This window comes from Felis catus, chromosome E2, assembly GCF_018350175.1.
Source record: "Felis catus isolate Fca126 chromosome E2, F.catus_Fca126_mat1.0, whole genome shotgun sequence".
NCBI classification, from domain to species: Eukaryota; Metazoa; Chordata; class Mammalia; order Carnivora; family Felidae; genus Felis; species Felis catus.
In genome coordinates this window covers 7,599,374-7,617,992 of record NC_058382.1, presented here as the reverse complement: position 1 = coordinate 7,617,992, position 18,619 = coordinate 7,599,374, and the positions used below count along the sequence as shown (strand labels likewise).

At 62.7% G+C, this 18,619-nt stretch overlaps 1 protein-coding gene and 1 long non-coding RNA gene across 7 annotated transcripts; one reads left to right on the top strand and one right to left on the bottom strand.

Moving 5' to 3' along the window:
- Window positions 1–13,032: 13,032 nt before the first annotated feature.
- Window positions 13,033–16,757, top strand: LOC102899516. Its single transcript, XR_006590477.1, has 2 exons — window positions 13,033–13,817; window positions 14,023–16,757. It is a non-coding gene; the product is annotated as an uncharacterized LOC102899516 (long non-coding RNA).
- JOSD2 (Josephin domain containing 2) lies at window positions 14,684–18,558 on the bottom strand. 6 transcript variants are annotated; one of them, XM_023245965.2, is made up of 6 exons: window positions 18,239–18,558; window positions 17,516–17,678; window positions 16,657–16,713; window positions 15,889–16,014; window positions 15,044–15,238; window positions 14,684–14,940 (listed from the first exon to the last, which is right to left on the bottom strand). In XM_023245965.2, the coding sequence occupies exons 2-6, from the start codon at window positions 17,659–17,661 to the stop codon at window positions 14,841–14,843; spliced, it is 624 nt and encodes a 207-aa protein (XP_023101733.1). In that variant the 5' UTR covers window positions 17,662–17,678; window positions 18,239–18,558; the 3' UTR covers window positions 14,684–14,840. The 6 variants fall into 6 exon arrangements, with proteins under 6 accessions (XP_023101733.1, XP_023101732.1, XP_023101731.1 ...); XM_023245964.2 differs by having other exon boundaries at window positions 18,281–18,557; XM_023245963.2 differs by having other exon boundaries at window positions 17,516–17,675; window positions 18,239–18,550.
- Window positions 18,559–18,619: the final 61 nt, after the last annotated feature.

Genomic DNA, 18,619 nt, shown 5'->3' with positions numbered 1-18,619 from the left:
TGTTTCTCCGGTCTGTGTTTCATATGACCTCTAAGATTGCCCTGTAGTGTTGACTGGTGCTTTCTTGGACAGGGTTCAGACTCCGAGTTCTTAACCCTTTGTCTCATTTGCAGGTGCATTCTTGCCCCAGGCATTTGTTGGACCATTTTGTAATTTTTAAAAATGTTTTACTTATTTTTGAGAGAGAGACAGGGTACCAGCAGGAGCAGGGCAGAGAGAGATAAGGAGACACAGAGTCTGAAGCAGGCTGCAGGCTCTGAGCTGTCAGCACACAGCCAGACGCGGGACTCGAACTTGTGAACCGTGAGATAATGCCTGAGCCGAAGTCGGATGCTTAGCCGACTGAGCCACTCAGGCGCCCCCCATTTTGTAACTTTTTAGTGGATTGCGATTGAGATCTTCATCAATCTGATTACTTTCTTTTTCTCTAGGGGTTTTTTGATCACTCTGGAGCCAGCAGAGTTAATCTGTGGTATATTCCAGTCAACGTCTGAGCTAGTTTAGGCTCCTTGGGGTTCTGTCCACATTAAACTTTCCTAATTCTTGCTTGTCCCCGGAGAGTTCATTTACTGTTTCATTTTATCAGGGTACCCGGGATAGAGCCCAGAACTCAAAAGATACCACAGGATCCAAAAGCAAAGGGCCTTGCGCTCACCCCAGCCTGGTACCCGTTCCCCTTCCTGGGGGGCCGCCCGCATTTTTGGTCTCCTGTGCACTGCTTTGGAGATACTCTCTCTGTAACCACGCAAATGTGTATGTAAATCGTCTTACAAAAAGTGCGTTGCTCTAGTTTTTTCCTCCCCTTGAAACCAGAGAGGTTTCCATCTTGGATGCAGAGTGCATGGCTGGCTTGGGGTTGAATTCATTGGCCCCTCGTGGATGGACCTTTGGGTGGTTTCACGCAGCACTCCAGGAATCCCCACGTGCCTGCCTCATTTTGGGCACACACACGTGTGTCCGCAGGACACGCTCCCAGGTGGGGACTCGCCGGGGGCGGTCTCAGCCACCTCCTCCCTGTCACACTGGAGCTCTTCTGTCTGACTGTCCTCAAGCCCACCTCCAGTTCAGACCCCCTTCCTGGTCTCCAGACCCAGAGTGTCCTCTCGGGGACCTCTGAGAGTCACTGCCACCTGTCTGCCCCCAGTCAGAGCTCCTCCAGGAATCCGTACGCCGGCGTGCGGTGCCGCCACCTACCTGACCTCACAGACCAGAGCGCTGCTGTGCCCTCCTCTGCTGTTCCTCCCTGCCTCACCCCTTCTCTGTCCCCATGGCCCCAGCCCTGGCCGCCTCCTCCCTGGCCTCATGAGGGGATTTCTGACACCAGGGCTGTCCTCACTTCTCCCCTGCTCTTAGCCTCTCCGTGGCTCCCCAGCACCCTCGGGACAAAGTCCCAGGGCCTCTGCCTCGCCTTTGAGGCCCAGTAGCTTTTGTTCTATTCCTCCTTTTCAGCCTCATTGATGAGCACCCCCCAGCCCTAACAGGCGAGTCCCTCAAATACCACCGGCCAGGCCGGAGGCACCCTCCACCCCCTCATAGCCTCAACCCCATTCTGTCCTCCCCCTCTCTCTCTCTGCCCCTGAGGAGCCCACTCTCTCCCTCTTCTGGCCTCCTGTCCTCTGGTCTGAGATGGGAGAGCACCTGCCAGGTAAGTGCTCAATAGAGGGGTTGCCTCCCTCCTGGGTTTCCTGCCTCGCCCTCTGGATGCCCCTCTTTGCCCCCCAAGATGTTACCTGCTCCCTGGCGTGTAGGAAACCCCTTTCCCACTCCAGGGTTTCATATTGTCATTTAGATACACTTAGGACAGAGTTGTAGGACAGGCACTCTTGAAATCTGTAAGGCTGGGGCGCCTGGGTGGCTCGGTCTGTTAAGCATCTGACTTTGGCTCAGGTCATGATCTTGCTGGGCGTGGGTTCGAGCCCCACGTTGGGCCCTGTGCTGACAGCTCAGAGCCTGGAGCCTGCTTCGGATTCTGTGCCTCCCTCTCTTTCTGCCCCTCCCCCCGCTGGTGCTCTGTCTCTCTCAAAAATAAATAAAAACTTTAAAAAGATAGAAATAAAATCTATAAGGCTAATAATGTAAGTATTTTAAAGACTCTCCTATGGCAAATTATGCCTTGTAGCAGGGACTTTGGGAAACAGTTCTGTAGCCTCCATTATTTCACCCAGTAGTGACTCTACAGGGAGCATCGGGGCCCCTTACTGGGGCCTCTCTAGCTGCCAGTCATTCTCCTTTGCTGGCGCACCCACCTTCCATCTCAGCAGGACACAATGGTGTCCTTACAGGGGAAAACCCAACGTGGCCCAGTTCCTAGAAACAGGCCGCCAAGCAACTTCCCTTTGTTTCTCCGGGAAGAGTCATGCTTGTATTTCTTTCCGTGGCAACGTGGAAAGAACCCACCCGTGGAATGACTTGGAAACGTGAAGGGTGGAGGTTTCAGTTGAAAACCAAAGAGCTTGCTGGGTATGATGTTTACGTATTGACCAGGAGTAAACATTTTCACATTTTTACAGAATTTTGCAAATTTCCCGTCTCCCCTCCCCCCACCAACAGCTCTCCTCCCACCCACCCCTCCCCCCAAGCATTCCAGTCCCTGCGGGGGTTTTTTTGTTTTTCGCGGCCGTTCACGGTGCCTAATCCAGCCGGGTTGCAGTTCCGTCCTTTATCAGTAGGCGGCGATAAAAGGTTTCGCGCCGCCAGAGACTACCTCCCAGGCCCATAGGATACTCCGCCGGACACTCTGGGGAGGTCAGGCCCACATGGCCCCTCGCCACGAAGAGAAGTGCCCTGCAGGGGGTGCTGTTGGCCCTTTGGGAAGGCCGGGGTCCCCACGAAGCCTCTGTCCTCGCAGATGCTGATCTTCGGGAACACCGGTGCCTGTGTTCTCATCCGTGAAACGGGAGTCGGGTGAGGTCCTCCCGCGCTCCATGTCGCCTGAGGAAGAGAGGATTGTGGGGGGTTGGGGAGGGGAACGGGGCAGAAAGGAGGCAGCCTCCTTCCCACCATGCTCACCAAGCCCCCCAGGGATCAGCAGAGTGGGGAAGGAGCAGGGTGGCCCAGCCAGTCCCTGCCCTGCCACCTACATGCTGTGGTCTCCAGGCACCTCACTCCCGGTCTCTGGCCAGCTCCTCGTTCGTTTCCTCCTTCCTGGGCCAGGGGCAGGCCTCCTTCCTCCGGGCAGTGTCCAGGGTCCAGGACAGACAGAAAAGAGAGAGAAAAAGGGTGTCACACATGCCCTGGCACCTCGGGGGGCCGCAGGCTTCGCAGCCCTGCTTCGGGCTGCGCAGCCTCTTGCCACGAACGCGGCACAGATCCCCAGGTGGATGTCAGCTCAAGACTTCGGCGGGGAGACGGGAGAGGAGCTCAGGGCCCCTGCGGGGGCCTGGGCGTGGAGGGGCCTCCCGGGAGACACGGCTCAGAGGAAAGGAGGCCAGTGCGAGGGGAGAAGTCTGGGAGGGGAGAGCGAGAGACGCAGCAGATTCAGAGAGGAGAGAGAGGAAAGAGGGAGAGGGATTGAAGGGGTGGGGAGAGAAGGGATGGAAGCCAGCAGGAGAGGGGAGCCAGGAGGGAAGAAGGGAAGAGAAAGCGCAGGGGGAAACGCAAGAAATGAGGAGGGGCACGAGGAAGGGAGACCGAGAAGACAGGCTGGGGGGAGGCCCTGAGAGAGAGGCGGAGAGGGGAGACGGTGGCGGGGAGAACGACGTCTGGGGAAGGAGAAGGAGGGAGAGAGTCGGAAGTGGAAGGGAACGCACGGGAGAAGACGGGCGGGGGCAGAAGACGGTCCGGGAGAGCAGGGGAGGGTGCGGAGCGGAGGAGCGAACCGGGAGCCGCGAGGCCAGACGGGGTAAGAAGGCAGAGACGCAGGGCGGGGAGAGCGGAAGGGGACGGGGAGGAACGGGGACAGCGACAGAGAAGGAGCGAGCGCTCGGCCAGGGCGGCGATGAGAAGGCCGAGGCGGAGCAGGACAGGGAGGAGAGCAGGCGGAGGAAGGGGGGAGAGCGGACGGGAACCAGAGACAGGAACAAGGGGGACCCGAGTGTGGAGAGCGAGCGGGCGGGCGAGCGGGCGGGCGAGCAGGCGGGATAGAGCGGGGCGGAGGAGGAGAGAGGCCGAGAAAGGAGGGGTGTGAGCGAGGGGCGGGGAGTGCCAGGCGCGCGTGGAGCCCGGAGGGGGTGGGGAGGTGAGAGAGGAGGGAGTGGAAGAAAAAGGATGGGGAGGAGAGAGCACAAAGCCGCGCTGAGAAGAGTGAGGGGGGCAGTGAGGGGCGGCTGGGGAGCGAGAGGGGAGGGGAAGGGATGGGGGGAGGGAGACGGGGTCGGAAACACTGGCGGGGGGAGGGGGCCCCCCGCAGAGGCCCCCCCCCGCAGGGGCCGGGGCGCGCACGCGCACAGGTAGACGCGCGCGGACGCAGAGGCACAGGCGCGCGCGCACAGACAGGCGCGCGCGCGCGCACGGGCCGGCCCGGACAGGCGCGTGCGCGCGCGCAGACTGGCAGGGGCAGGCACGCGCACTCCCAGAAGCCGGGGCCGGGGTCCGGTGGGGTGGGGTGGGGTGGGGTGGGGGCCCGGCCCAGGCGAGGCGACCGGAGACCGAGGTCACACCCCGCTGCGGAGACGCCACGCCGCGGGCGCTTCTGTCACGGAAGAAGTGTCACCGGAGACGAAGAAGTGACAGCCGGGAACACCGACAGCCCGGAGCCCACGGCGTGCGGAAGGAGCCGGGTGATGAAGGGGGCCGAAGGAACGACAGAGCCGGAGCCAGAGAAGAGGCAAGGGAGGCTGTGTCGCCTCCCGAGAGACGGGGCCCTTCCGGGTCGCCGGCAGTGTCCCCCGGCCCCGGGCGCGCGAGGAGCTGGAGACGGGCGGGCTGGCGGTCCCGGGACGTGACCTGACTGTCGCGAAATGGGACACCCAACACACGGGGCTGTCTGTTCGGGGGCAGGAGACGGGTGTCACCAGCTCGTGGGGGCGCCCGGCCAGGGGCCTCCCCGCTGTCGGAGGCGGCAGGGGGCCGGGGGCGCGGCCGGGGACCTGGGGGAGGGGCAGATGTGGGGCCGAGAGACCGACGGACGGGACGGGATGAGGGAGACCCTCGGGGACGACGCCAGGCGGAGAAATGGAGAAGGAAAATGTTGGGGGGAGGGCGTGGAGGGGGTAGAGACGCAAGGGCGGGAGGACCCGGGCGGGGGCGGGGGGGGGGGGAGACGGAGCAGAAAGAGGAGTAGAAAGTCCTGGAAAAGAAGGTACAGCGAAAAGCCGAGCGGGAGTGTGGACAGAAGGGGGGGGGATAGGAGACCCCATGGAGGGATGGTGGGGGGACAGCATCGGCGTGTGCGAGAGGGCCCGAGGCCGGGAGACGGGGAGGGGAGCAGGGACTGGCAGGTGGAAAGCAGGAGAGTGCTCCCCGAGCACAACCCGAAGAACGGGAGGTTGGCGAGGAAAAGAAGCTGGAAGCGAAGGAGACAGGAGTAGAGGAAGAGGAGAGGCGCGCAGAGAAGCGGAGGGAAGGGGGGGGGAGGGGGGACCTGCCACACGGGGCCCCCAGAGCGGCCCCTCCTGTCCTGGGCGCTGCCGTGTGGATGCCACCTCCGTCCCCGTCGCCACCGCCTGGAGGGCAAAGGGAGGGGGTAGACGAGGGGGCGGAGGGAAGCGGTATGGGGTGGGCTTGAAGTCCTGAGGGGAGGAAGGAGAGAAGCTTCCGGAGAGGGTGAGAGGCGAGAGCCGCGGGGCAGGGAGCCGGACCGGGTGGGGTTGGGTGGGGGAGTGTGAAGAAGGACCGGAGCTTGGGTTCAGAACTGGGGGAGGGGTGTGTGTGACATCGAGTAACTCTGAGGAGCACGAGGAGGGGAATAAAGAAACCCTGCGCGGGGGGCGTGGGGGGAGGCCCAGCTGGGGACTGAAGGGAGAGGGGGAGGCAGAGGAGGAGGAGGGGGGAGGGAGGGAGAGGAAGAGGGGGAGAGGGAGGAGGGGAAGGGGAGAGGAGGAGGGGGAAGGAGACGGGGAGGAGGAGGGGGAAAGAGGAGGAGAGGGAGGAGGGAGAAGGAGAGGGGGAGGAGGAGGAAGAGGGGGAGGGGAGGAGGGGAAGGGGATAGGGAGGAGGGAGAAGGAGACAGGGAGGAGGAGGGGGAAAGAGGAGAGGGAGGAGGGGGAAGGAGACGGGGAGGAGGAGGAGGGGAAGGGGATAGGGAGGAGGGAGAGGAGGAGGGGGAAGGAGACAGGGAGGAGGAGGAGAGGGAGGAGGGGGAAGGAGAGGGGGAGGAGGAGGAAGAGGGGGAGAGGGAGGAGGGGAAGGGGATAGGGAGGAGGGGGACGAGGAGAGGGGGAGGAGGAGGAAGAGGGGGAGAGGGAGGAGGGGGAAGGAGAGGGGGAGGAGAGGGGGAGGAGGAGGAGGGGAAGGGGATAGGGAGGAGGGAGAGGAGGAGGGGGAAGGAGACAGGGAGGAGGAGGAGAGGAGGAGGGGGGAAGGAGAGGGGGAGGAGGAGGAAGAGGGGGAGAGGGAGGAGGGGAAGGGGATAGGGAGGAGGGGGAAGGAGACAGGGAGGAGGAGGGGGAAAGAGGAGGAAGAGGAGGAGAGGGAGGAGGGGAAGGAGAGGGGGAAGAGGAGGAAGAGGGGGAGAGGGAGGAGGGGAAGGGGATAGGGAGGAGGGGGAAGGAGACGGGGAGGAGGAGCGGGAGGAGGGGGAAAGAAAGGGGGAGGAGGAGGAAGAGGGGGAGAGGAGGAGGGGGAAGGAGAGGGGGAGGAGGAGGTGAAGCCAGGCGCCATCAGGACGGGTGTGAGCAGAAGCAACTAGAAGGTAGTGTGGGGAGGAGAGCGGGTCAGAGACGATGCAGAGACCAAGTGGGTGGGGACAGGGGCACAGGTGAGAAAAAAGATGAAGAAGGACACTTCCTGAGACAGGGAGTCAGAGACAGAGACTGTGTCTCTGAGAGAGAGAGCGCCTGGGATGGTCTGAGAGACGGAGTCAGAGAGACGGAGTCAGAAAAAGTCTGCGAGTCAGAGACAGAGAGAGAGAGAGGGTCGGAGAGAGAAGAGAGTCTGAGAGACAAGGTCTGAGAGTCTGAGAGAGACAGAGACAGTCTGAGAGACAGTGTGAGAGACACTGAGTCCTAGAGAGTCTGAGAGAGAGACTGAAAGAGACAAGGTCTGAGAGTCTAAGAGACAGTCTGAGAGAGAGAGACAGAGACAGTCTGAGAGACAGTGTGAGAGAGAGGACGGAGAGATAGTCTGAGAGACAGCGAGCCATAGAGTCTGAAAGAGACAGACTCTGAGACAGTCTGAGAGAGAGAATCAGAGAGGGAGACAGTGTGAGAGACACAGAGTCATAGAGAGTCTGAGAGAGAGACTGAGAGACAGAGAGAGAGAATCAGAGAGACAAGAGTCTGAGGGAGAGGCAGGGGGAGGGACGGAGGGTCTGAGAGAGTCTGAGAGACAGTCTGGGAGAGAGACGGAGAGATAGTCTGAGAGACAGCGACTGAGTCTGAGAGAGAATCCGAATGAGAGACAGTGTGAGAGACACCGAGTCCGAGAGAGTCTGAAAGAGAGAGACCCATCGAGGGACTGAGTCCGAGAGTCAGACGGGGACAGAGCCAGAAAGGGTCGGAGACGGAGGGAGGGAGACAAAGTCAGAGGGTCCGAGAGTCAGAGAGAGACAGAGCCAGAAAGAGAGAGAGCGTTTCAGTCAGAGAGTCTGGGACAGGGAAAGAGAGACAAAGAGAGACCGGGTCAGAGAGAGATCCAAGGAGAGACAGAGATTCTGAGAGACAGAGTCTGAGGGCGAAAGTCACAGAGAGAGAGGGTCCGAGAGAGACGAGAGAGTGAGAGAGGGGGCGAGAGGGCCGCGTGGCAGCCGCTCAGGGGGGGGGGGGTCAGACCGAGGCGGACTGGAGGGCGGGGGTGGGGCGGACACCGGAGCGAGCAGGGGGGGAGAGGGAGGGAGGAAAGCCCCCCCCCCAGCCCCCTTCCGGGTGTGGCCATCGGCTGGGGGGGGGGGAGGGGGGAGGTAGTACGGCAGGCGCCTCCTGCCGTGGGCACCCGCTGCCTCCCTGGTTCCCTTCTAGCACTTTCTCTCTTGCTGTCTCTCTCAGCCTTCATTCGGTCCCCTTGTCGCTCCCCGACACCGACACCGGAGAGCGGCCGTCACCCACATCCGCCCTTTTCTCTAATGAAGGAATCGAACCGGAGCCCGGATTTGCTGTCACCGTGGCTGCGAGGGGCCCGACACGGCCTGCGCTTCTGCCGTGGTGGTGACAGACCCCCCCCCCCCCCCGGGGCCCCGAGATCCCTTCTGCCTGGAAATGCCGAGCTCCGCTACCGAGAAGGAAGAACAAGAGAAAGACAGGAAGCCAGGGAGGGGAAGCCAGGGAGGGGCAGGGCGGGACAGAAGGTGGAAGGAGCCGGCTCAGTGTGTGTGGATGACCCAGCACACAGCTGGCGCTCCATCAGTGCCCCTTCCCTGTCCCGTCGTCGTCCTCGTCGTCGTCAGCACTGAGAGCAGGAAGGAAGCGAAGAGGCAGCCGAGGGGAAGGGGAAGGGGAAGGGGGAAGGAGGTAGCGAGCAGGGGAGGCTGTGCTTGTAAAGAGCCTGGCACACAGTAGGTGCTCGAAATGCCCATCCCCGTCTCCAGGAGAGAGGAAACAAGTCAGAAAGAAGCGGAAGAGACCGCCATAGCAGAAAAAACGGGGGGAAAGACAGCCTAAGGAGAGAGAGAGAGTCACTGGTGGCAAATTGCTGGGCATACAGTAGGTGCTTATTAAGTGAAAGTTCTTTTCCCAGGAGAAAGAAGACAGGGAAGCGTAGGCTCCAGCAGAGAATAAACAGGAGAAGTTGTGAGGGAAGGAGACGGTGTATGTAGAACAGGGGGCACACAGTAGGTACTTAATAACTGCCCATCGCCCTCCTTGGTGATGAGCACACAAGCAGCCAGGAGGAGGGAAGGAAGCAGAGGGGGGAGAGAAGGAAGAACAGAGGCAGTGAAGCAAGCCATGGCAGTGTCTGCGTAGGAGCGGCACACAGCAGGTGCTTAATTCATGCCTGTGTCCTTCCCGGGAGAGAGCAGACAGAGCAGAGAGGAGGGGGACGAGCTAGAGCAGAGAAGGAGCCCAGGAGAAGCGAGTGTGTGGGTTAGGCTGTGGGTACCCAAGAGGCACTCAATAAATGCACCTTGTCTTCCTAGGGGCAGAGAGAGAACAAGAGGAAAAGGGGGGACGCAGGCACGGGCGAAGGGAAAGGAGGGTTGGCTGAGGTCGAGGGCAGAGGAGGCCGTGAGGGTGGCGGACCGGAAGGAAGGAAGGAAGGAACCTCAAGAACTGGCAGAGGAGAGGAGGCACAGGCGGAGGTAGTGCAGGCAAATCATGGGGCACACAGGAGGTGCTCAGTAAATGCTCCTCCTCTTTCCCAAAAGAGGGCCCAGGGAAGGGAGAAGCCTGGCAGAGCGAGAGGGACAGGGAAAAAGAGGCAAGAGGAGATGAGATGGAATGCTAATTGCCTGGCATACAGTTGGTGCTCCCTAGTTGCTTGTCGTCTTCCCCAAGGAAGAGCTGATGGAGCAGAAAGAGGGAGAAGTCAGAAATGAAGGAACAGGGAGAGTGGAGGGGGGAGGAGAGTGTACGGAGATTGTCTGGCATACAGTAGGTGCTCAGTAAGTGCCCGTTCCTTCTCTGGCCGAGAGCAGAAAGCAGCAGAAACCACAGGTCAGTGAAATAGCAGGGTGGGAGGACAGCGGAGGAAGCACAGGCGATTGTTTGGCATGCCATAGGTGCTCGGTAAATGTGCGTTCTTTGCCTTGGAAGAGAGCAGAGAGCCAGAAGGATGCGGAGGGGACAGAGGAGAGACAGGGGGGAAGAAGGGAGGGAAGATGTGTAAACTACCCAGCACACAGTAAGTGCTCAATATGTGTCCATTTCCCTCCCCCGGGAGGGAGGGAGGGAGGGAGCCGAAGGTCAGAAAGGAGAGAGGGAAGAAAGGAATCAGGGGAGGAGAAAAGTGTAGTTGAGAGAGGAGACAGAGTTTGTAGGTTTCCCAGCACACAGTAGGTGCCCCACAAATGCGCATTTTCAGACGGATCGAGAAGAAGTGCAGGGAATGGGGCGGGCGGAAGGGACAGCAGAGCGAGAGTATCAGGTGAGAGGCGGTGTGTGGAACTTGCCCAACGAACACTAGGGATTTAAAAATGCCCGTTTCCTCCAGGAATGGGAGCCGGACGCTGGACGCTCCGGAAGAACAGGCGGAGGGTCCAGGGCAAGGGGACACGAGGGTGCGGGGGAGGCCAGGAGGCGGCTCGCGTCCTTTCCAGGGCGCGCGCGTGCCCTGGAAACGCTTGTCCCCTTCCCTGGCAAAGCAGAAAGCAGGCTGGGAGGCCAGAGGGAGGAGGATGGGGGAGAAGGGGGAGTCTGAGGGTGGAGGCCCCTCCCCTGGGACCCAGCCCACCGTCCAGCTGCCGGACTGGAGCGGGGTCGGGGACAAGGGCGCATTGTCCCGGGCCTGACAGGGCCTGGGGGTGGGGGGGGTGGGGGGGGTGCTCAGCTGTGCCAGGGGGGCGGGGCGCTGCCCGGTCTCCGTTTCTGGGTCTCTGAGTCCCTCTGTGTCTCCGCGTCTCCCCACCTCACTGTGTGTGTCTCTGGGCGTCTCTGCCGTCCCACAGTCTGTCCCACCTCTGAGTCTCTGGCCCCCTGTTTTGGTCTCTGTTTCACTTGACTCCGGGTTGTCCCTCTGCTTCGTCTTTCTCTCTCTCTCCCCAGCCTCTCGGCCGGTCTCTCAGCCTCAGTTTCTTGCTGTCTCTGGGAGGGAGGCCCGCCGGGATCGGGTCGGAGGAGTGAGGAAGGAAAGGAGGAGGCCAGGGGAGCGAGAGAGTGAGGACAGAACGGCTTTATTGAGCAGAAACCGCAGCAGAGGGCCTGGCGGCCTCCGACGGGGAGCTGGAGGGGGGAGGGGGGCAGGAGACGACAGGGTCGGGAGACGGAGACGGAGGGGAGAGGTGGAGAGAGACAGAGAACGAGAGGCTGAGGCCCAGAGACGTGGGGGAGGGACGGAGAGACGGGCCCAGGGGAGAGGTCGGTGGGAGGAAGAGTCAGATGGAGAGAGGCGGGGAGGGAGAGGGAAAGACGAGGAAGCGAAGATGAGGGAGAGGAGCGACAGGGACGAGGGGCCAAGATTTAGAAAGGGGAGGGGGAGCCACGGAGAGTGAGAAGGAACCGAAGACGGAGGGAGAAGGAAGGAGGGAGCGGGGCAGGGGGAAGAGGAGGAGAGAGACGGACCGACAGACGGAGGGAAGCGGGGAGAGAGGGAGGGAGACGGGGACAGAGAGAGAGAGAGAGAGAGAGGGCCCAGCCGCTGGGCAGACCGCGGGGAAGTCGAGGAAGGCGCGTGGTCCCTCACCTGGCGTCAGCGGCGGCCGTCCCCCAGGCCCATCTGGGCAATTTAAGGGGCGCCCTGGGGGCGGGACCACTCCCCGCCACCGCCTTATCTGGTCAGCCCCGGGCTCCCAGAGCTAAATCGGGCCTCAGCTGTCAGCACCGGGGGGCGCGGGACAGCTGTCACCCCACCCTGCACCTGCCGCGTGACTGCGGCCCCCCTTCCCGGAAGGAGGCGGGGCGGAGAGGCCCCCGCGGGTCTGCGTGGTGCGCCCCCAACGGGCGGCCTAGGACTCCGGGGAGCCCCTCTCCACCGGGAGCTCTGGGACCCGCCTGGCCGGGCGCCCCGGGGCGAGGGACAGCCTGAGCCAGGCCTTGTTCCCGGGAGAAGTGGCGGCCTCGAAGGTGAGGGCTAGTGAGGGTGCAGGGCGCATGCTGCGTGGTGAGGGGCAGACAGGAAGCACTGAATCGGTGCGCAGGCCCGGGAGGGGGGCTGAGAGCAGGCGGGGAAGGGAGGGGAGGGGAGGGGGAGGGGAGGGAGCGCCCGACCCCCGCCCCTCCCCAGGTCCCACCCGGTGCTGGTGCTGCGGCTCCTCGCTCTCGGACCATATTAGGCCACAGCGGAGAAGGCACCTGGGGAGGTCACTCGGGCCCAAGAATAGAAACACTCAGGGAGTCCCGCCAGGCTGTCTGGGACCGGCACGGGACAGGCGACAGGCACAGAGGGCAGGAGGGGGCCCGAGATGGCGCAGGGAGATGAAGGCTGATGGAGACACAGAAGCATCCAAAAGAGAGACCAAGAGAGGGACACCCAGGGAGGGAGGGAGGGAGGAGTCGAGACCCGGGTGTGGGACAGCGAGCAAGCTGAAGAGGCACAGAGGGGGCAGGGTGGTGTGGGCGCCGCCCCCGAAGGTGGGGTGACCAGGACCCCAGCCGGTTCTCTCTCATGTGCTGTTTGACTTTTCACTTTACAAGTTGCCCTTTGACCTCTGGGAGTCTTGGGAACCAGAGGCGCCAAGCCCAAGTCCCACAGGTCAGGCTGGCTTTATGAGGGCGTCCTGCTGTGTCTGCACCCCGCCTTCTTTCGGGTGTCAGGGCTTAGCTTGTGTCCTTGGAAGAACTTGCTGTCCGTCCGGGTGGACCCAGCCTGAGGCCTGGTCAGGGACACACACCCTGCGTCTCCCTGCCCATGGCCTCCCTGTGCCTCTGGGTCCCCATTTCTGCCCACCCCTAAAAGAGGACCCCACCTTTGCCCAGGCCCCGCTCTACCTGCTTCCCTCCCTGGGCTCACACACACTCATGCCTCTCGGGACAGACCCCCGAAGCCATCTCCTGAGCCCCTGACCCGGGTCTCCCTCCCCGATGTCACCTGGTCTGTCACATCCCTTATATCCCACTGAGCTCAGCCTGTCCCCCAGACCTCAAACCTCTCCTCCTCTGTTGGGGGGTGGCCCCTCCACTGTCCCAGGGTCCCAGGGGTCTGGCCCTCATTCCTCCCTTTTGCCCCCAGAATCGCCGGACTGTGTCCCTCTTCCCCTCCCCAGGGTCTGGACTCAGGCCTCTGTCCTCTCCCATCTGGACCCTCAGCCTTCTCCCAGGCCTCCTGGCCGCCAGGCTGTCCCCACACCATCCCCAAGGGGGCTTTCTGAGCCCAGGACTGACCTGTGCCCCCCCCCCCCCCCCCCCCCCCCCCCCCCCACTGTCCTGGACCAAGTACAGCTCTCAGCGACCCCTTGGAGGCCTTGTGGCCTGGCGGGGACCCACCCTCATCACCTGTCAGTAACAACTGCCCTCCTCGGATTCCAGGTTTCATTGAGAGTTCTTTCAGGTTCTGGAATGGCCCCCTTCCCTCCCACTGGCCCTCTGGAGAGCCCTCTTGGCCTTCTGGAGCCAGCAACCCCAGGTTCCCTCATCTTCCCCTGGCCCCTGAAGGTCCCCCTTAAAACACTCCCCCCCACCCAACTGGGACGGCGGGGGGCGGGGTGCTTCCTGTCCTCTTATGTCTTGGCTTCAGCAGCACAGGCCAGACCCAGAAGTAGGGCCAGGGAGCCGTGTGAATGGCTGACAGGACAAGGACAAGGACGCGGCAGGGGCAGCGAGGGATGGGGGGATGGGGGACGGCAGGCCCCCGGGGAAAAGATCCAGAACAGGAGGGGGGTCCTGCTCAGGTGAGAATGTGGAGAGAAGACACCTAACTGGTGCCTGTCCTCCTGCTCAAATCCACGAGGGACCGACCGTCTTCCCCGTCACCTCCCTGCCCAGCGTCGCTCCAGTCACACCAGCCTCCTCAGGGCCTTTGCGCTGGCTGTTCCTTCAGCCTGGAATGCCTTTTGCCCGCACCTCCCTCCTTCTCAGAGAGGCCCTCGGTGCTAGAAGAATCCTAACCAGCGTACTGGTTCCTGCGGCTGCTCGAACAAAGCCAGTGCCTTAAACAACACACATTTACTCTTTACGCTTGTGGCCGGAAGTCCGGTGAGCCTCCCTGGGCTGGAGTCCTGGGCAGGGCTGATCCCCCCCGGGGCCCGGGAAGAATCCGTTTCCTTGCCGGTTCCGGCCCCCTAGAGGTGGCTCCACTTCCCGGCTGTGGCCCCTTCTGGTCTTCGAGGCTGCCGGCCGCGTGGCATCTCTGACCTGCTGCCTTCTTTCTGAATTTCCTGCCTCCTCCTCCACCTGTAAGGACCCTCACAATTGCCTCGGGCACCAGGATAATGCAGGATAATTTCCCTGCGTTCAGGTCAGTGGATTAGCGACCTTTGCAGCCCTTTGTCACCTACCGGAGCATATTGGCAATTCCGGGGGTCATCTTTTGGGGCAATTGATGGGGGAGAATTGAGAATCAAGAAAACTTGTTTTCTCCTCAGCACTTATCCCATCGATCATTCTAGAAATGTTTATTTGTTTTGAGAGAGAGTGAGCGAGCTGGGGAGGGGCAGAGAGAGGGAAGAGAGAGAATCCCATGCAGGCTCCACGCTGAGTGTGGCAGCTGACACAGGGCTCGATCCCATGACCATGAGATCAGGACCTGGGCCGAAAATCAAGTCGGAGGCTCGACTGACCGAGCCACCCAGGCGCCCCACTGAACATTCTACATTGTTCCCGGTCTCTCCCGCCAGCTCACAAGGATGGGTCTTTGTGCTGTTTTCTGCTGTGCTACAGATGAGGAAACTGAGGCCCAGGGAGGTGGGCAACTCCTACGAGCTGGCGAAGCCGGGAAGTGGTGGAGAGTCGGCGCCTGGGCTCCGGGCTCTCGGCAGGGCCCGCCTGGCTGACGGCCTCTCTGGTAAACGGGAGTGACCGGAGGCGAGGGGCCCCCCAGGCGGACGCGGGCCAGGCCGGGAGCAAATCAGCAGATTTATTGAGGCAGCAGCGGCACTGGGGGGCAGGGGGTGCGGAAAAGGGGCTGGGCCTCCGCGGGGTCCTTCCCTGGCGTTCAGGAGCCAGACGTGGATGCACGGGGACCGCACGGACGGTGGCCTGGTTCTCTCCTCCGCGGGGTCAGTCTGTCCGCAGCCAGCAGCCCTTTTCCTCCACCTCCTTGGTCACCACCAGCAGCACCTCGCACAGGCCCTGAGCCAGTGCCCCCGCCAGGAAGGCCCTGGGCAGAGAAGCGAGGAGACTGAGGCCCGGGGGCCCGCGCGCTGCCTCCTGGGGTGGGGGAGTCGGTCGCCGAGCCCCAGCCCGAGTCGCCTCCCCCTCACCTGACGCCGTCCTCGTCCCCCAGGGCCTCAGGCGCCCGCAGCTTGGAGTCCAGGTTGTAGTAGACGCCGTCCACCTGGCGGAGGGCCACCCAGTGCCGCCGGCGGAGCGGCAGGGACAGCAGCCCCAGAGACATGGGTGAGGGCAGGTTCAGGATCAGTCCCAGCACTTGGGGCAGGGCCAGCTGGGACAGGGGCCTGTGCGGGAGGGGTGGGGACGCCACCGTCTGGGTCCAGTGCTCAGCGAGCACCTGCCGGCCCAACGTTACTGAGCTCACGGGACCCAGGCTGGTGCGGCAGCAGTGGCCCCCCGAGCCTGCCCAAGGACTCTCCTCGGCGCCCCCTTAGTCTCCTCCCACTCGCCCACCACCCAGGCACCCAAACTCCCAGCCGTCTAACAACCACCCCCGCACCCAGCTGCCCGTGAACTGTCCACCCGAACATCATCCACCTAATGACGCAACCGACCAGCCAGCCACCAACTCGGCTTACTCACCATCCTCCCGAGTCCGCATCCACTCGGAACCCGTCCATCCGTCCAATTAACTACTCAACCGCCTATTTGCTATCCTTTATTCACTCAACCACTCCTCTGCCCATCCACACGCCCCCCCCCCCCCCCACCAACCACCTACTCAACACGTCCAACTACCCTTTCACCATCCACTCGGTCACCGGATGACCATCTCCCAACCCGTCGGCCTGCCCTCCATCCAGCACCCACCCGTGCCGACCTTCCCCCCGTCTGCCCCTTCTTTCTTCCCTCCCGCCCACCGGTTCCCCTCCTGCTGTCCCACCGCACCCATGTGCCAGGCTCAGCACACATGATGAAGCGCTTGGGGTCCCACCTCCTTCGGTCCCACCACACGGTGGCCAGGCCCAGCCCCTGCAGGGCGGCCATGATCACGTTGACGTCATAGTTGCCGGTGCCCAGGAGGCTGCGATGGGGATTCAGCCGGGAGTCTGGGGCCAACCTGGGCGGGGGAGGGTCAGAGCCTGAGACGGGGCCCCTGCAAAGGTCTCATCCTCCCCACAACGCAGGAGAGCACGGGGCCCTCGAATCACCCAGCCTTTGGACTCTTCCCTTTCCGCAGCCGCGTGGCTCATCAGCCCCAAGCCTGATTCCTCCTGTCCCCGACTCTCTCTGCCCCGTCCCGTAACCACATTTCCCCCCACTCAGGTCTCCTCCTCCTCCACCTGGATCCTCATCCAGCCTCCAGCCTCCCCTCCGATCCCAGGGGCTCTTTCCACACCTGACACTGACCCCACCGCTCCCCTGTTCCCTGCCCTCCCTGGTGCCTTGTCACCCCAGGATAAAGTCCTAGTCCCTCAGCTGGCCTCCTAGCCTCAGTCCCGCCCCACCCCCTCCCAGCCACCTGTCCCCAACCACATCTCCTGTGCTCCCCTCTCAGTCTTTCCTCCTGCTATCCCCCAGCTCAGGGGGCCCACCCCGCCACCACTTGGCTCTCTGGGTCCTGCCTTCTCCAAACAGTGGCACCTTTGTTCTTTCTCTGGGCCCTTGGTGGGCAGGGCAGGGGGAGGGGCCGGAGAGGAAAAGTCTGTGTATTATTTTCCTGTGCATCTGTTTCCCTGGCCTCCCTCAGGGCACGGCTCACACTGGACTCATCTCTGGGTCTCCAGCACGGCCTTGGTGTGAAAGAGTTGATGGATCCCTGTCGTGAATGACAGAGATGAATAAATTCTGCGATATTCAGTTTGAGGGGCTGGGACTCTGCCTGCGGATACTGGGGGGTCCACGGGAGGGCTGTAGGAGTGGGGAAGACAGGGTCATCTCTGGGTGTGGCCATCGTGTGCGTTACTGGCAGGAGGGAGGATCTGGGAGATGATGGCTTTGAGCCAGGGCGGGGGCTGCGGGACAGAGAGGAGACAAGGCAGAGCGATACTAAAGAAGCGATGTTTGACGTCCTGCATGGTGAGGAGGAACGTTCCGGGCTGCTGAGAGAAGGAAGCTGTGCCAGAAAGAAGGCATGGCCCGGAGGCATCGTAGTAGGGCTCCTTCGGGGACTGGGGAGGCATCTGGTTTGGGGGGGTTCAGTGAGATAGGACACTGCAGAGGAAGGTGGGGCCCAGAGCAGGCAGGGCCTTGGCTATTAGGCTGCATGACCTGGGACTTCTCCCAGGGCTGCTGGGGAGCCACATGAGGGCTGTGAGGGAGGGCAGGGTCAGCACTGGGGCCGTGTGTGGCGCGGACTGGCAGAGAAAAACCAGAAGCTAAGAGGCTGGAGGGGATGAGGGTCCAGATAAGGGAAGGGGAGGCCTGGGCTGGGGCCGGGGCCATGGCCAAGGACGGGTGTGAGAGGCAACCTCTCCATCTCTCAGTCCCGGGGTTCCCCAGGTGGGTGCTGGGGCAGCAGAAAGCCCCGGGGGCTCTGTCCCAGCCGTGCCCCGAGACCCGGGTGGGTCGCTCTGCCCGTCAGCCCTGTGTCTCCAGGGGTTAGGGCGGGTGATGGTCACCTCTTGCAGATCTCGTCGGCAGCCTCCTGGCTAAAGAGCTGCTGCTGCAGAACGTTGTTGAGGGCGTGGACGGCACACAGCTCCAGGCGTTGCCGCTCGTGATAAACGGAGGGCCGGCTCGGCTGTGCTCCTGGGGCCTGGGACATACCGTCCTCGGCTCCTGCTTGGGGGTGGGGGTGGGGGGTGGGGAGAAGGTACTCAGGGGCTTGGGATCTGGAGGCCCAACCTGCCCGCGGGCCCTGGGGGGCACTGCCACTGAGCTGGGGTCTTAGGGCAGCCTGAGGGGACACGAGGCCCCTGACCCTGCTCCCCAGGTGCTCTCCTGACAACAGGGTACCTCCATCCCCCATTACTAGGAAAAAGGCTGTCCTACTCACCTAGCAACAGAGGACCGACCCCCCCCCCCCCCCATCTCTAAGAGAAAGGGTCCCTCCGGTGGTCACCTAGCAACCTCCCTCCCCTGTCCCTAGGTAACAGGCGCGCCCTCTCTGGTTACGTAGCAACAGAGGACCCCCGCCCCACTAGGTAACAAGTCTCTTCTCTGGTTACTTAGCAATGGAGAAATCCTCCTCCCCTGTTTCTAGGTAACAGGGTCTCTTCCAGTCGCCTAGCAACAGAAGACTCCCCTCCCCTATCAAACAACGGGGTTCTCTTCTCCCATCACTCGGCAACAGGGCCCCCTCCCCGGACACCAAGGAACAGAGCCCTTTCCCCGACCCGTACCCCAACCACGGCGCTCGCCCGTTGCCTGGCAACGCCCCTCACCCCGCCTGCCTCTCTGCTCCCCGAAACCAGGGGCTCCCGCATCCCCCTGGGCGGCGGCTGTGGGTTCCGAGTGCGGGGCGGGCAGCACGACGCTGACTGGGCGGCCGCGACACACACAGCTCCCGGCGGCCCCCGCGTGCCCCGACTACAGCTTCCGGCGGCCCCCTCGAAGGCCCTTTGCCCCTCACGCAACTTCCGGGCAGCTTGGCCCGGAAGTCCACTGCCGCCCCGAGAACGCGGAGCCGCAATGCCATTCCCGCGGTGAATCCCGGAAATATGCGGTGCAGAGGCCCGCCCCTTCGCGCACGGCCGCGCCCCCTGGTGCTCAGAGGATTCTGG

What these genes read in the sequence shown, in the direction of transcription:
- JOSD2 (XM_023245965.2), bottom strand. Translation starts at nt 17,661, where the DNA reads ATGTCCCAGGCCCCAGGAGCACAGCCGAGCCGGCCCTCCGTTTATCAC. An exon ending in GCCGACGAGATCTGCAAGAG is followed by an intron (nt 16,714 to 17,515) that starts GTGACCATCACC and finishes CATTCACGACAG; the next exon opens with GGATCCATCAACTCTTTCAC. An exon ending in GTGTGGTGGGACCGAAGGAG is followed by an intron (nt 15,239 to 15,888) that starts GTGGGACCCCAA and finishes CCTCCCGCACAG; the next exon opens with GCCCCTGTCCCAGCTGGCCC.